Below are 16,682 nucleotides of genomic sequence, written 5' to 3'. Positions count from 1 at the left end.
TCTCTATTCTTGTTGAAAACTTACTTTATCTTTTACGTAAGATGATGATAATGATGATGCTTAAGACTTAACTTACGTACTTTTAAACCTTTTGGGAAGATTTACTGGCTTAGCAACCATTGACTTAGGTTGAGGATCTTTTGGATCGATCAACTTACTTGTTTGGACCGACTTACTACTTGCTTACGTTTTCGTATCGATTTTACCGCACATTCACTGTGAGTTATAGCTCCCTTTCTACTTTACTATTTTTGGGACTGAGAATACATGCGCTTTTTATGTTTTACATACTAGACACGAGTACTTAAACTTTATATATGTGTGGGTGATATAACGGCACAAATATTCCCCTTAGCTCGGTAACGTTTAACTATTGGTTTTTGAACCGATAGACGCGAATCTTAGATATGGATCCATAGGTTTTGACATCCCCACTCGGGCTAGTCGCGCTAGCATTTAACGGTTGTTTAATACTTCGAGAACATACGCACTCTCCAAGTGTACTTTTAGGGGGTGATATTTATATTACTTGTTAAGTTAGTTACCGGGTGCCCACGGATAAGCATATACTTTATCATACGGATTTGAGATACTGTTTTGAATACGAAATCTCGTGGTCTACATTACATTGTTGTTTTACAATCAAACTATAGCTCACCAACATTCGTGTTGACTTTTTAAGCATGTTATTTCTCAGATGCTTAGACGATTTGCTTCCGCTGTTATAGACTCGTTGTGTTAGACTTCTGCTGCATTGTTGAGAGATGTCTCAATCTTGGAACTTTTACTTTGCATTCACAACTTATGTTACATTTGAACAATGGTTTTGTAATGACCATTGTGTCACGTACTTATGTTAATGCTCTCTATTCGTAGAAGCACGTTATCTTTTGTAAAACATTTGACGTTGATAAAAACGTTATCTTTTCATGAATGCAAAACTTGTTTTAAAACATATATAGTGTTGTAACCGTGTAATGGACCTATTGTTGATGATCTGTACACATGGATTTGTACGGGGCATCACAATCTTAAACCCTAAACGATAAACCCTAGATCCTAAACATTAAATCATAAACACTTAACGCTATTTGAATTCTTATCTTAAACTTATACTCGTATTAGATCTTATTAGATATGTATCAAAATCATCATATTTCATTATTATTATTATTATAATAACATCGTACGTATATAATTGCAATCATCATCAGTTATTGAAGATGTGTTTGCAGATATAACTTAATTGCAATCATCGATTATTAATCAGTTAATACGTAATTGAAGATATAAGTTGCAATCATCGAAAAATTGGGTCAGCTTGTTTCATACGCTTTGTCTATACCCCTTAATTCTGAATCTTTGATTTTGAACCAGGTTAAGTTCTTTTGTTTCATACGCTTTGTCAATACCCTTTAATTCTTACAATCTTTGATTTTGAACAACGTTAATTTATGTCCAATTAAATGTGTTTGTAGAATACAGGTCTATGATGGACTCGACTTGGATGTCCTTATGTAGATCTTCCCCTGCATACGAAAAAAGACTTGACAAATTTATAGAACGTATTTTCTCTAAAAAGGGAAAAGATGGTCATTTATATTGTCCGTGCATACATTGCGGTAATCACAAACGGGTTGATCGGGTCCAGGCTAAAACACATTTGCTATGTGACGGGTTTTTCAAAGGTTATAAAATTCCAACTATGTTTTTCGAACCAGATGATACACCAATGTGGGATGCTGAAGATGATATGCAAGGATTGGCCCAATCCGTCTTCCATATTTTTGAAGATGAAGATAAAGATGAAGATGATGATATCGGACAAACTGAAAATCTGACTGTACCAAACTTAAATGTTGAAAAGTTTTATAAAGTATTGGAAGATGCAAAGAAAGAATTATATCCCGGCTGTAAGTTCTCTGTTCTTTCGTTCATTGTTAGACTCTTCCATTCAAAGTGTGTTGGAAAATGTAATGAAAAAGGATTCAGCATGATTCTTGACACAATTAGGGAAGCCTTCCCTCATGCTTCCATACCGAATTCATTGTATGAAATAAGGAAGGTAATAAGAGATTTGGGTCTTGGTTATGAGAAATTGATGCTTGTCCAAATAATTGTATGTTGTACTGGAAAGAAAACAAGGACAAAATTAAGTGTGACGTATGTAAGACCTCAAGATATAAACAAATTAATAATGATTCTGAAGATGAGTCAACCACACAAGCTGATAATGATGGTGATTATGAATGTAAGAAGGTTGGTGCAAAAGTGTTGCGTTATTTTCCACTCATACCACGCTTGCAAAGATTGTTTATGTCGCCTAAAACGACCGAGTCGATAAGATGGCATGAAGAGAGTCGTACGAAAGATGGTATATTAAGACATCCTGCAGATTCACCAGCCTGGAAAACATTCGATTATCAGAATAGTGAATTTGATAAAGAACCTCGTAATGTGAGGCTTGGTTTGGCGAGTGATGGGTTTAACCCTTTTGGAAACATGAGTGTTTCACATAGTACATGGCCTGTTGTTTTGATGCCATATAATCTTCCTCCATGGTTGTGCATGAAAAAATCTTTTTTATTCCTAACTTTACTTATACCCGGTCCATTTGCTCCAGGTAATAATATAGACGTCTATATGCAACCTCTAGTTGATGAGTTGAAAGAGTTGTGGGATACTGGAGTTAATACTTACGACGCATCAAATAAGAGTAACTTCACACTGCGTGCTGGTTTGATATAGACAGTAAGTGACTTTCCTGCTTATGCGAATTTATCGGGTTGGAGCACTAAAGGTAAATTAGCTTGTCCTTTATGCCATAAGGAAACCAGGTCAATACGGTTATCAAACTCCCACAAAGATATCTTCATGGCACATCGTCGCTGGTTGTAATTGTTGGATGCTTTCTGTATGGATAAAGATTCTTTTGATGGCACAGAAGAACATGAAGGGCAACCACGTTGCTTAACAGTAGAACAAGTGCTTGCAGAGCTGAAAGGTTTTGAAATAAAATTTGGAAATCTTGTGAAGGATAACCCATCCTTACCATATAACTGGAAGAAGAGAAGTACTTTTTTGAATTACCATACTGGAAAAATAACTTAATACGTCATAATATAGACGTAATGCATACTGAACAGAATGTATGTGACAGTCTCATTGGAACGTTAATGAATATAGATGGAAAGACCAAGGATCATTTAAAAGGACGTCGTGATTTTGAAGAAATGGGTATTAGACATGAACTTCATCCACAACCTTTATCAAATGGCAAAGTGTATTTGCCTCCTGCAAGTTTCTTAATGGATAAAAAAGAGAAAGAAACATTTTGTGATGTGCTTAAAACTGTGAAAGTGCCAGATGGTTATGCAGCTAATATTTCTAGGTGCATTCAGGGAAAACCTCCAAAAATTATTGGACTAAAAAGTCACGATAATCATATTTTGATGCAGCAGTTGCTTCCCGTGGCCATAAGAAGTATTTTACCTAAGCATGTGCGTTCTGTTATCATGAAGTTGTGTCGGTACTACAGACAATTATGCTCAAAAGTTCTTAAACCTACTGATTTATGTAAGATGGAAAAATATATTGGAAAAATACTTTGTGATTTAGAAAGGATTTTTTCACCATCATTTTTTGACGTCATGATTCATCTATCGGTTCATCTAGCTTCAGAGGCCCGATTAGGGGGCCTGTTCATTACCGTTGGATGTATCCAATCGAGAGGTGACCATTTATTCTGTAGTAAATTATACTCATTTGAATACAACTTTTTTTGAATCTGATATAAACATTTTTTGACACTCAGGTATTTAGGTACATTAAAATCTTATGTGTGAAACAAGAGTAAACCCGAGGGTTCAATTGCCAAAGGATATTTAGCGGAAGAGTGTTTGTCATTTTGTTCTCTGTATTTAGCCAGTGATGTCGAGACCATACATAATAAGACTGGCCGAAATCATGATGATGGTGGTGATGAGACTGTTTTACCAATATTTTGTATGGATGGTCGACCAATTGGTGCAACAAACGTAGTAAAACTCGGCTATGACACTTTGGCTATTGTACACTCACATGTGTTGTTCAATTTTAGTGAAATAGATTTCTTACGAACGTAAGTTACGTTATTAAATTTACTATGTTATGAGATTATTTTTGTATATGACATTGTGTAATTTTGACGATAATGTACATTATTCTCTTTTTGTTACTTTGATTGCAGAGAGCATCTGAATATTCTTAGTCATCAAAATCAGAATAAACGTAAGCGTGACATTCAACGTTTACATAGTCAGGAGTTTGAGGAGTGGCTGTCTGATTACGTAAGTTATTTTTGCTAGTTTTATTACGATAATGTAGTGATGATATAACTGAGCGAAACTTATTATAAACAAATTGCCTCAAATCAGGTTGATGAGGACATGGCTAGTTGTGGGGATAACAGAATCACAAGTGATATAAAGACATTGGCAATCGGTCCAAATGAGGTTGTAAAGAAATATAAGTGATATCTCATAAATGGTTTCCGATTTCACATTAAAGATGTAGAGAAGAATAGGACAACACAAAATAGCGGAGTTATACTTCACGCTCTAACAAGTAGCTTCTCGAGTGCTAGAGATAACGATCCTGTTGTGGGAGATGTAACTTACTACGGTGTTTTAAATGATATAATCGAGTTGCAGTATGGTGATGACAAGAAAGTAGTTTTGTTCCATTGTGATTGGATATCAAGTGGTTCCAGGATAAAAGTTGATGAGAATGGGTTTACGACACTCGATTTTCCAGGTCTGAAGCAAACCAAAGAGCCTTATATCCGAGCTTCGCAAGCACAACAAGTGTTCTATGTTGCAGATCCTGCTCATAAGGATTGGAAAGTTGTGATTAAGACAACACCTAGATATAATTTTGACATGGATGAACAAATTTGTATCGATGATGTAGAAACACATTTGCAGAGTGACACACCGATAGGTCCTCAACTTGTAGAAATGAGACTATTGATATGGTTAGAGACGATTTGAATGGGGATATTGTTGACGATGATAATTTAGTTGCTGCTACAGATAAAAATCAAATTGATGATCATGATGCTTCCTGATGAAATATTAAGGATATTTTGCAAAAGAGTGTGTGTCATTTAGTTCTTTTGTATTTATCAAAAATATTCCAAAACTATAGTTTTTAAAGATGATGACGGATTTTTTGTTTCTTATGATACATATAATATAATCTCAAATTTCAAATAGAGAGCATATATGGTTAGTGTTGTACTAGTAACTTGTACTTAATTTATTTATGTTGTAATTTCTATATCCAACAGATAAAAAAAATACCATAGTAAAAAAAGAAAATATTTTGCTGGTAACTTACTTTATTGGTACATTCATCCCTATTATGTAGGTAATTAATGGAGTGTGTGATGTGATGAACTTGTAGGTCTTACCTTATTGGTAACAGTAAGGTACTTCAGGCTCTAACAAGTACTTAGCTTCTCGTGTGTACACATACACCTTTTTTAAACACAAAACTAGAAAATTTTCATCTTTTTTAGTACTTTTTGAACAAAAGACATAGATGGATGTTATGCATATCGCAAAAAAACAAAAAATCGATGTTGCCGTTCGTCAACAGAACATTCTAGATCTTTCACAAGATACGCTTATGGAAATCTTATTTAGAGTTGGTCAGGATTCATCGGACAGGTTATTTTTATGCAAGTTGGTTTGCAAAGCCTTTAAGAAGCATTCGGAGGATCCTTCGGTTTATAAAAGGATTTCCTTTGATAGGTGGCCTATCTCACCTTGGGATAACCCTAAGTTGGTTCGTATTTTCCTTCGTTGTTATCTTTTAGGAAACCCTAATGCGATTTTTCGCTATGGTTTTAGGGGTTATTTTAATGGTAAATACATAAATATAGGGCTTCGGTTTCTAGAAAAAGCTTCAAACATGCAACTTAAAGAGGCATGTTATGTTTATGGTTTGGTCATGTTTGCCTTTCACCAAATAGAGGAAAAGAACATCGGATTACAAATTCTTAATCAAACATTCCCACCATGGTCAGTTCCGAATTTGTTGGTTGCAACCAGAATAAAGGTATTTGATATGTTCGATGCGTTGATGTGGAGACTGAACCGCCATCCTTTTAATGACTTGGCAACATGCTGCCTTATCAATGGCCACAATGGTTATTCTCCAAAGTTTGGGTGGGAAATTGAATGGACAGTACCGGAATGCATGTCGTGTTTTTGGTCGTTTGAGTTGCGTTTTCTTGCAAGACGACATCTATATCTATAAGATTAATGTTTTATTTTAGATTTTGTAATAAATTTTACTTATTTAATGTAAATATTATTTTATCTATGGTTTCATAGTATTAGCTTATTGCTTCCATCTTTGAAAGAACCCGTTCATATACATTATAAATGATTCACAATAGTTGATTACATCGCGAGGTATTTGACCTCTATATGATACGTTTTACAAACATTGCATTCGTTTTTAAAAGACAAACTTTCTTTACATCAAAAATTGACGGCATGCATACCATTTCATATTACATCCAACTATAATTGACTTAATATTAGTCTTGATGAACTCAACGACTCGAATGCAACGTCTTTCAAAGTATGTCATGAATGACTCCAAGTAATATCCTTAAAATGAGCTAATGCACAGCGGAAGATTTCTTTAATACCTGAGAATAAACATGTTTTAAAGTGTCAACCAAAAGGTTGGTGAGTTCATTAGTTTATCATAATCAATCATTTCCGTAATAATAATAGACCACAAGATTTCAGTTTCCATAAATATTCGTACACTCGCAAGTGTATAAAAGTATTCTATAAGTTGTAGGCACCCGGTAACAAGCCTTAACGTTCATGTTTTACCCTCTGAAGTACACCAGATCAGGTGTGTTTAATATAACCTCGAAGTACTAAAGCATCCCATAGTCAGGATGGGGTTTGTCAGGCCCAATAGATCTATCTTTAGGATTCGCGCCTACCGTACATAGACAAGTAGTTTAATGTTACCAAGCTAAGGGTATATTTTTGATTTAAACCCACGTAGAATTAGTTTTAGTACTTGTGTCTATTTGGTAAAACATTTATAAAACAGCGCATGTATTCTCAGCCCAAAAATATATATTGCAAAAGCAATTAAAAAGGGAACAAATGAAACTCACAATAATGTATTTCGTAGCAATTATGTATATGACGGCACTGAACAAGTGCAGGGTTTGTCTCGGATTCACGAACCTATATTAAGTATATATATTTATATGTTGGTCAATATCTGTCTAACAATTTAGGTCAAGTCGTAGTGTATCACAATCCTAATGCTCGAGACCGACATGCAAAAGTCAACAAAAGTCAACTTAACCCAAAATGACTTACAAAATCTATACATGTTTATTATATAACTTATATATAGTCGTTTTATATATTTAAATATATTTATCAGATCTTATTATACTAAATAATACAAGTCATTTATTAATAAATAAAAATTTATATTTAAATTCATATATGATAAAAATATACTTTTATATATCTCAAGTAATAAAATTTATAAAATTCACTTAATATCATAAAAATATAGTGGTATGTATTATTAATGTAATTATATTACGTGTGGTAAAAATATCTTTGTACGCATATTTATTTGATTAAATAATATTGATAATAAAAATGATAAAAATAATAAAATGATAGTTTCAATAAAAATATTAATTTTTAGTAATAAAGATAATTTTAGTAATAACATCAACTGATAACAATTATAATAATCGTTTTAATAATAATATTAAAATTAATAATAATTTAGTTGACCATATCTTTTAATCCGTTCATCGAACCCACATGATTTCTAAATGAAAAGTTATTAATTTTTCTTTAGATTTTCAACGACATGCATATCATATACCTTATCTCAGTAGCATATGTATCAAATTCGTGATTTATCATAAACTATTTAACGACGAAACTAAGCATACAATCAAGCATAATCATATATACTCGAGCACTAGTCAGGGATATACTATTAATATATAAAAGATAAGATATGAATGCTCACGTATCAATATTGTGATTCAATATTGCAGGAAAGTACGTAGACGCAACGAAAATGATAAACGTTAGGTTGACCTCACGAGCAATACCCTCGAACAATACCCATAACCTCCATAGCTATAACCCATAATTTTCTTAGCTCTATCCCGTTTGAAAACTTATTTTGAAATCGTCTGAATATAACTTCGTCGTAGTATTTTATGTATACTAATAATATCTTGAAATAATACTAAGTAAATATATATATGTAATTCGATTGAGAGAGTTTAGAGAAATATATTTTCAACTTTCTATGAAATAATGAAACCTATTTAATTCTATTTATAATAGATTTTTGAATTATTAAAGTGAATTATTAAAGTATGAATTATTAAAGTGAATTATTAAAGTATGAATTATTAAAGTATGAATTATTAAAGTGAATTATTAAAGTATGAATTATTAAAGTGAATTATTAAAGTATGAATTATTAAAGTGAATTATTATAGTGAATTATTAAAGTGAATTATTAAAGTTAAAGTAAAGTAAAAGTAAAGTAAAGGTAAAGTTAAAGTATAGTAAAAGTATAAAACTATGTACGTATAATACGCGGATAAATATATTTAATATTAATTTAAATCGTTATATCATAAAACATTTTAGAAAAGTAGAATTATATATATTCATAATAGGTTTCAAGTTTTTAAATTACAGTCCGTTGGTGAAGCATGGGATAAAGTCCAAAGGTTTAATAAACGTATGAAATCATCTTAATGAAAAATATCGAGTTACTTAACTTGTCGATATCCAACATCTAAGTTATTTACACTCCACGTTACTACTTATAGATCACTTTACCATTTTTCGAATATTGTCAAAAAGAATAGATTTCTTAAATCACAGTGGACCTCATAACATTGGCTCGTAATCATATCATAATGTATCTGATAATTCAATCATTTGATATTATCTCTTAATTCTTTCGATAAATATATCGAAACAAATACGTTCATGTAAAGTATCATATATATCAAATACTTTGTTAATGTTTTCAGTTATTATATATTATATATACATATCTATATACACATAATTGTTCGTGAATCGTCGAACACGGTCAAAGGGTAATTGATTACATGAATGTAGTTCCAAACTTTTTGAGATTCAACATTACAAATTCTGCTTATCGTGTCGGAAACATATAAAGGTTAGGTTTAAATTTGGTCGGAAATTTCCGGGTCGTCACAGTACCTACCCGTTAAAGAAATTTCGTCTCGAAATTTGATCGAGGTCGTCATGGCTAACTTTAAAAATGTTTTCATGACGAATATGAGTTGATAAATAGAGTTTTATCATCATTGAGTAATATAGGTAAAACAATTTGATTACGCGAAGAGTATAAGTGAAGCTATCGCAAGAGAGTGAAATGAGTAAACGTATATTCGTTTTAACCGATATGATTGATTTTTGGAATTCATGGAATTTAAAGAAAATCTTTGCAATAAGATTTGGTTCTTCGGCGATTAAGGAAATCAGGATCTTATTTGATTAAATGCGATAATCTATCTCGATTTCTCTGTCTGATCTTTTACTATAAATCCACCCCCTTCGTTTCTTTATTTCCACAGCTCACACCTTCTAGTCTTTCTCCCCAATTCATACTTTAAAGCATTCGTTAATATGCTTCATCCAGTATTGATTCTTGATATACTCTTAACTTTCATATCGGTCATTCTTCTTTTTCATCTACCACCGGAGGAAGTTATTTTCTTCTACCATTACCTTGGGGTTATTGTATTTTTCATTCTCCCGTGTCTTTATATTGCTATACGCATTGATATACAAGGTTTGTAATTTTGGGGTTGTTATCGGGCTTTATATTCTCCATTATATTTCGGAGCTTCATGCTTTCGTTTTCTCTTCCCGACCTTAAGTCAAGCGAATTATGGTCCAGAATTTGTAGATATGAATTTTTGGATGAACATAGTTAATGTTCCAAGAAGAAAATCGTAATAGCACGATCTTGATTTGGCAAATTACCAGAATATCCGAAAATATAGAGCTATCAAGATGATATGTTCTTAATATGTTTGGAAATTGGGTAGAATGTAAGAGTCGTGTAAATAGTACATGATGACGGTATGTTCTGTGAATCATCACGTTGCATTAGAAACTCAGTATGACTTACTGTAATATAATCACATTGATCAAGTGTCATTATATTATACTAACTCATGCTTCAGTTCCCAGCACTACTTAAAAAACATTCCTATTTTAAATTCGAATTTTTTTTTCTTCAGAATTTAGAAACTAACACAGTATCTTTTTATGTTGTAACGCAGATATTGCGAATAGATAGAAGATTTTGGATAAGAATAGTTTTGAAAATATCTTCAGGAATATCGAAGATATTTATAATAAAAGATACGATGATATCTTAGAATTCTTAACATAGATGGATGATGAAGAAGATTTGTCTGTGAAGGTTTAGAATAAGAAGTAAGGTGTTTGCTAATGATTTCAGTAGACACTGAATCATTTGGATCCTTTGAAGGCAGGTTTAGTCTTTGTGATTTGTCCACAGCCTCCTTCATGGTCTGCTCAATCTGTTTTCCAGTTTCAAACCTTCTCTTTTTCTCAGCTTTACCACCATACTATTCTTTATCATCAAACTTTTGACTGTTAAATTCGTTTACAGTTTTTGCTACTTCATCAGCATTTTTTCCAATTTCGGAGAACTAGTTCATAGTTTGGGATGTTTTTCAGAAAATTCACATTCGAAGTATGTAAGTCTAGGAGATAGACGTTATATGTATACATATAACTTTTGACGTAAAGTTGTCGCGAAATTCAAAATACTGATTGCTAATTCCCAGTAGTTGGTGTGACAATTATTGTTACAGGATGTAGGTGAGTACATGATGGGGTTTTAATGAATAAGTATAGTGGCTTTTCGGAGAGGCTTAAGTCGAAGGTTAATGAAGTTGTTGATAAGTTTACTGCTAATGTGGCGAGATATGAAAGGTTCCCCGGTAACAATGATGAAGGGGTAATTGTTATAATAAGGTTTATTTGTATAAACAAATGAAGGTGATTTGTTGAAGCTATGACAAAACTGTCTATTTTGAAAAGAGATTGAAAAATTATATTTGGTAATAAATAGCAAAGGATCTGACACAGATACGTGTTAAACTATAACTTTGGTTTCGAGAGCTTTTCAGGTGCATGATAGTGGGTAATGTGTGGTTGGATCATCATCTCGCATGTCTTTAAGAATTTCGAAGTGTTTGAACACATATTGTAATTGTTAATATACATATGATGTTCTAAGATATTGAATGATACAAATATTTTTGTGAGTTCCATGAATAGAAATGAGGTTCTAGGACAGTTTTGAAGTTAAATTATAGTTTTGAAAGATGTAGAAATCTAAGAGTGATGATTTCGGTTATATCTTGAATCGAATTCTGAGATTTCAAAATCAGAATATGTAATTAGATTTTGAATGAGTATGGTTGTTTTGATTTCTATAAAAGAATGTATATTGTTGTGAAAGTAGGGAGTATAATGGATAATTTGCTGAATCAGATTCGAAGAATGTAACATATTAATTGTGAATTTATATATCTCTCGGGTATTACCTACCCGTTAAAAAAAATTTCACAATTAATATTTTGTACAAAAGAATATTATTACAGTCTTTATGGAAATATATGTGTGTCTATTTCTTCAGATGTAATATAGATTTAATGAGTTAATATTAAATTAAACTCATTTAATTTATGGTTAAGGATAGGATAAATAATTTCTAAACTTTAGAAATTACATAATCGTCGTAGAATGTTTCCCCAATGAAGTTATGAATCAATACTTCATCGTTGTGGTATTCCTTGGTATCTACATGGCGTATGACGTCGATGCTCGTGGGACAGATTGTGAAGTTGAGGTTTGCGATGCGGTTGTTGTTGGTGGTGGTAATGGTACTGTTGATGTTGTTGATGGTGGTACTGGTTATGCTGCTGGTGCTGCTGCTGGTGTTTGTAACCTTTGCACCATATTTTCCAAAGCCACTACCCGAGCGCGAAGCTCGTTGACTTCTTCTATTACACTGGGGTGATTGTCGGTTCGGACGAGCGGATAGATAAGATCTAGAATTTGGTGTAGTATATAATCATGATGAGATACTCTGGAAATGAGAGAGAAAATGGTGTTTCGGACAGGTTCGCCGGTAAGTGCTTCAGGTTCATTGCCAAGAGGGCAATGTGGTGGATGAAAGGGATCACCTTCTTCTTGTCTCCAATGGTTAAGTAGATTACGAACCCATCCCCAATTCATCTAAAATAGATGATGGCTAATTGGTTGATCCATTCCGGTCACGCTGCTTTCGGAGCTCATGTGGAAATCCATATCGGCATAGCTGTCGGAATTCGAGGAATTCGAACTGGTTGAGGGATCCATCTTGTATGATCAGGGAAAGAATTTTTGGTATGAAATAGATTGTAGAATTTAGATTTGGTATTCTTCAATAAATAATTTACATATTTATATATGATACCAAAATCCCATAAATTACGGAGGAATCTTTGAAAGATGTAAATCAAAGTTCACAGTAACGGATATGCTAAGATAAGAATTCGTCTATACATTATTATGCAATAAATGTAGGAAAACGCGTCTAGACTTAAGAATGATAAGCAGGTAATTTCCTAAGGATGATAAGTAGATGATTTCTGACTAAAAATGATAAGCAAAACTTTTGACATGCAGACACGGTCGAAGTCCAGACTCACTAATGCATCTTAATGACTATCTGTTAGACACACTAATGCAAGACCTGGTTCGCTAAGACCACCGCTCTGATACCAACTGAAAGAACCCGTTCATATACATTATAAACGATTCACAATAGTTGATTACATCGCAAGGTATTTGACCTCTACATTGGTCAATATCTGTCTAACAATTTAGGTCAAGTCGTTGTGTATCACAATCCTAATGCTCGAGACCGACATGCAAAAGTCAACAAAAGTCAACTTGACCCAAAATGACTTACAAAATCTATACATGTTTATTATATAACTTATATATAGTCGTTTTATATATTTAAATATATTTATCAGATCTTATTATACTAAATAATACAAGTCATTTATTAATAAATAAAAATTTATATTTAAATTCATATATGATAAAAATATACTTTTATATATCTCAAGTAATAAAATTTATAAAATTCACTTAATATCATAAAAATATAGTGGTATGTATTATTAATGTAATTATATTACGTGTGGTAAAAATATCTTTGTACGCATATTTATTTGATTAAATAATATTGATAATAATAATGATAAAAATAATAAAATGATAGTTTCAATAAAAATATTAATTTTTAGTAATAAAGATAATTTTAGTAATAACATCAACTGATAACAATTATAATAATCGTTTTAATAATAATATTAAAATTAATAATAATTTAGTTGACCATATCTTTTAATCCGTTCATCGAACCCACATGATTTCTAAATGAAAAGTTATTAATTTTTCTTTAGATTTTCAATGACATGCATATCATATACCTTATCTCAGTAGCATATGTATCAAATTCGTGATTTATCATAAACTATTTAACGACGAAACTAAGCATACAATCATGCATAATCATATATACTCGAGCACTAGTCAGGGATACACTATTAATATATAAAAGATAAGATATGAATGCTCACGTATCAATATTGTGATTCAATATTGCAGGAAAGTACGTAGACGCAACGAAAATGATAAACGTTAGGTTGACCTCACGAGCATTACCCTCGAACAATACCCATAACCTCCATAGCTATAACCCATAATTTTCTTAGCTCTATCCCGTTTGAAAACTTATTTTGAAATCGTCTGAATATAACTTCGTCGTAGTATTTTATGTATACTAATAATATCTTGAAATAATACTAAGTAAATATATATATGTAATTCGATTGAGAGAGTTTAGAGAAATATATTTTCAACTTTCTATGAAATAATGAAACCTATTTAATTCTATTTATAATAGATTTTTGAATTATTAAAGTGAATTATTAAAGTATGAATTATTAAAGTGAATTATTAAAGTATGAATTATTAAAGTATGAATTATTAAAGTGAATTATTAAAGTATGAATTATTAAAGTGAATTATTAAAGTATGAATTATTAAAGTGAATTATTATAGTGAATTATTAAAGTGAATTATTAAAGTTAAAGTAAAGTAAAACTATAGTAAAGGTAAAGTTAAAGTATAGTAAAAGTATAAAACTATGTACGTATAATACGCGGATAAATATATTTAATATTAATTTAAATCGTTATATCATAAAACATTTTAGAAAAGTAGAATTATATATATTCATAATAGGTTTCAAGTTTTTAAATTACAGTCCGTTGGTGAAGCATGGGATAAAGTCCAAAGGTTTAATAAACGTATGAAATCATCTTAATGAAAAATATCGAGTTACTTAACTTGTCGATATCCAACATCTAAGTTATTTACACTCCACGTTCCTACTTATAGATCACTTTACCATTTTCCGAATATTGTCAAAAAGAATAGATTTCTTAAATCACAGTGGACCTCATAACATTGGCCCGTAATCATATCATAATGTATCTGATAATTCAATCATTTGATATTATCTCTTAATTCTTTCGATAAATATTTCGAAACAAATACGTTCATGTAAAGTATCATATATATCAAATACTTTGTTAATGTTTTCAGTTATTATATATTATATATACATATCTATATACACATAATTGTTCGTGAATCGTCGAACACGGTCAAAGGGTAATTGATTACATGAATGTAGTTCCAAACTTTTTGAGATTCAACATTACAAATTCTGCTTATATTGTCGGAAACATATAAAGGTTAGGTTTAAATTTAGTCGGAAATTTCTGGGTCATCACAGTAACTACCCGTTAAAGAAATTTCGTCCCGAAATTTGATCGAGGTCATCATGGCTAACTTTAAAAATGTTTTCATGACGAATATGAGTTGATAAATAGAGTTTTATCATCATTGAGTAATATAGATAAAACAATTTGATTACGCGAAGAGTATAAGTGAAGCTATCGCAAGAGAGTGAAATGAGTAAACGTATATTCGTTTTAATCGATATGATTGATTTTCGGAATTCATGGAATTTAAAGAAAATCTTTGCAATAAGATTTGGTTATTCGGCGATTAAGGAAATCAGGATCTTATTTGATTAAATGCGATAATCTATCTCGATTTCTCTGTCTGATCTTTTACTATAAATCCACCCCCTTTGTTTCTTTATTTCCACAGCTCACACCTTCTAGTCTTTCTCCCCAATTCATACTTTAAAGCATTCGTTAATATGCTTCATCCAGTATTGATTCTTGATATACTCTTAACTTTCATATCGGTCATTCTTCTTTTTCATCTACCACCGGAGGAAGTTATTTTCTTCTACCATTACCTTGGGGTTATTGTGTTTTTCATTCTCCCGTATCTTTATATTGCTATACGCATTGATATACAAGGTTTGTAATTTCGGGGTTGTTATCGGGCTTTATATTCTCCATTATATTTCGGAGCTTCATGCTTTCGTTTTCTCTTCCCGACCTTAAGTCAAGCGAATAATGGTCCAGAATTTGTAGATATGAATTTTTGGATGAACATAGTTAATGTTCCAAGAAGAAAATCATAATGGCACGATCTTGATTTGGCAAATTACCAGAATATCCGAAAATATAGAGCTATCAAGATGATATGTTCTTAATATGTTTGGAAATTGGGTAGAATGTAAGAGTCGTGTAAATAGTACATGATGACGGTATGTTCTGTGAATCATCACGTTGCATTAGAAACTCAGTATGACTTACTGTAATATAATCACATTGATCAAGTGTCATTATATTATACTAACTCATGCTTCAGTTCCCAGCACTACTTAAAAAACATTCCTATTTTAAATTCGAATTTTTTTTTCTTCAGAATTTAGAAACTAACACAGTATTTTTTTATGTTGTAACGCAGATATCGCGAATAGATAGAAGATTTTGGATAAGAATAGTTTTGAAAATATCTTCAGGAATATCGAAGATATTTATAATAAAAGATACGATGATATCTTAGAATTCTTAACATAGATGGATGATGAAGAAGATTTGTCTGTGAAGGTTTAGAATAAGAAGTAAGGTGTTTGCTAATGATTTCAGTAGACACTGAATCATTTGGATCCTTTGAAGGCAGGTTTAGTCTTTGTGATTTGTCCACAGCCTCCTTCATGGTCCGCTCAATCCGTTTTCCAGTTTCAAACCTTCTCTTTTTCTCAGCTTTACCACCATACTATTCTTTATCATCAAACTTTTGACTGTTAAAGTCGTTTACAGTTTTTGCTGCTTCATCAGCATTTTTTCCAATTTCGGAGAACTAGTTCATAGTTTGGGATTTTTTTCAGAAAATTCACATTCGAAGTATGTAAGTCTAGGAGATAGACGTTATATGTATACATATAACTTTTGACGTAAAATTGTTGCGAAATTCAAAATACTGATTTGTAATGACCCGCACTTTTTCGATCGTTCTATACTTATAAGATTAATATTTACA

At 31.7% G+C, this 16,682-nt stretch overlaps 2 protein-coding genes across 2 annotated transcripts; both read left to right on the top strand.

Annotated features, from left to right (window-relative positions):
• The first annotated feature begins 1,492 nt into the window (after nucleotides 1-1,492).
• LOC139901306 (uncharacterized) lies at nucleotides 1,493-2,748 on the top strand. Its single transcript, XM_071884034.1, has 2 exons — nucleotides 1,493-2,126; nucleotides 2,210-2,748. The coding sequence occupies exons 1-2, from the start codon at nucleotides 1,493-1,495 to the stop codon at nucleotides 2,746-2,748; spliced, it is 1,173 nt and encodes a 390-aa protein (XP_071740135.1).
• Nucleotides 2,749-5,583: 2,835 nt separating this feature from the next.
• On the top strand, nucleotides 5,584-6,303 carry LOC139901305 (F-box protein At2g35280-like). Its single transcript, XM_071884033.1, has one exon. It carries the CDS (start codon nucleotides 5,584-5,586, stop codon nucleotides 6,301-6,303), a length of 720 nt encoding a protein of 239 aa, XP_071740134.1.
• Nucleotides 6,304-16,682: the final 10,379 nt, after the last annotated feature.

The sequence above is a fragment of the Rutidosis leptorrhynchoides genome, chromosome 3 (assembly GCF_046630445.1).
Source record: "Rutidosis leptorrhynchoides isolate AG116_Rl617_1_P2 chromosome 3, CSIRO_AGI_Rlap_v1, whole genome shotgun sequence".
NCBI lineage: Eukaryota > Viridiplantae > Streptophyta > Magnoliopsida > Asterales > Asteraceae > Rutidosis > Rutidosis leptorrhynchoides.
The sequence above is the reverse complement of the archived record's forward strand: the minus strand, read 5'-3'. Positions and strand labels throughout refer to the sequence as shown.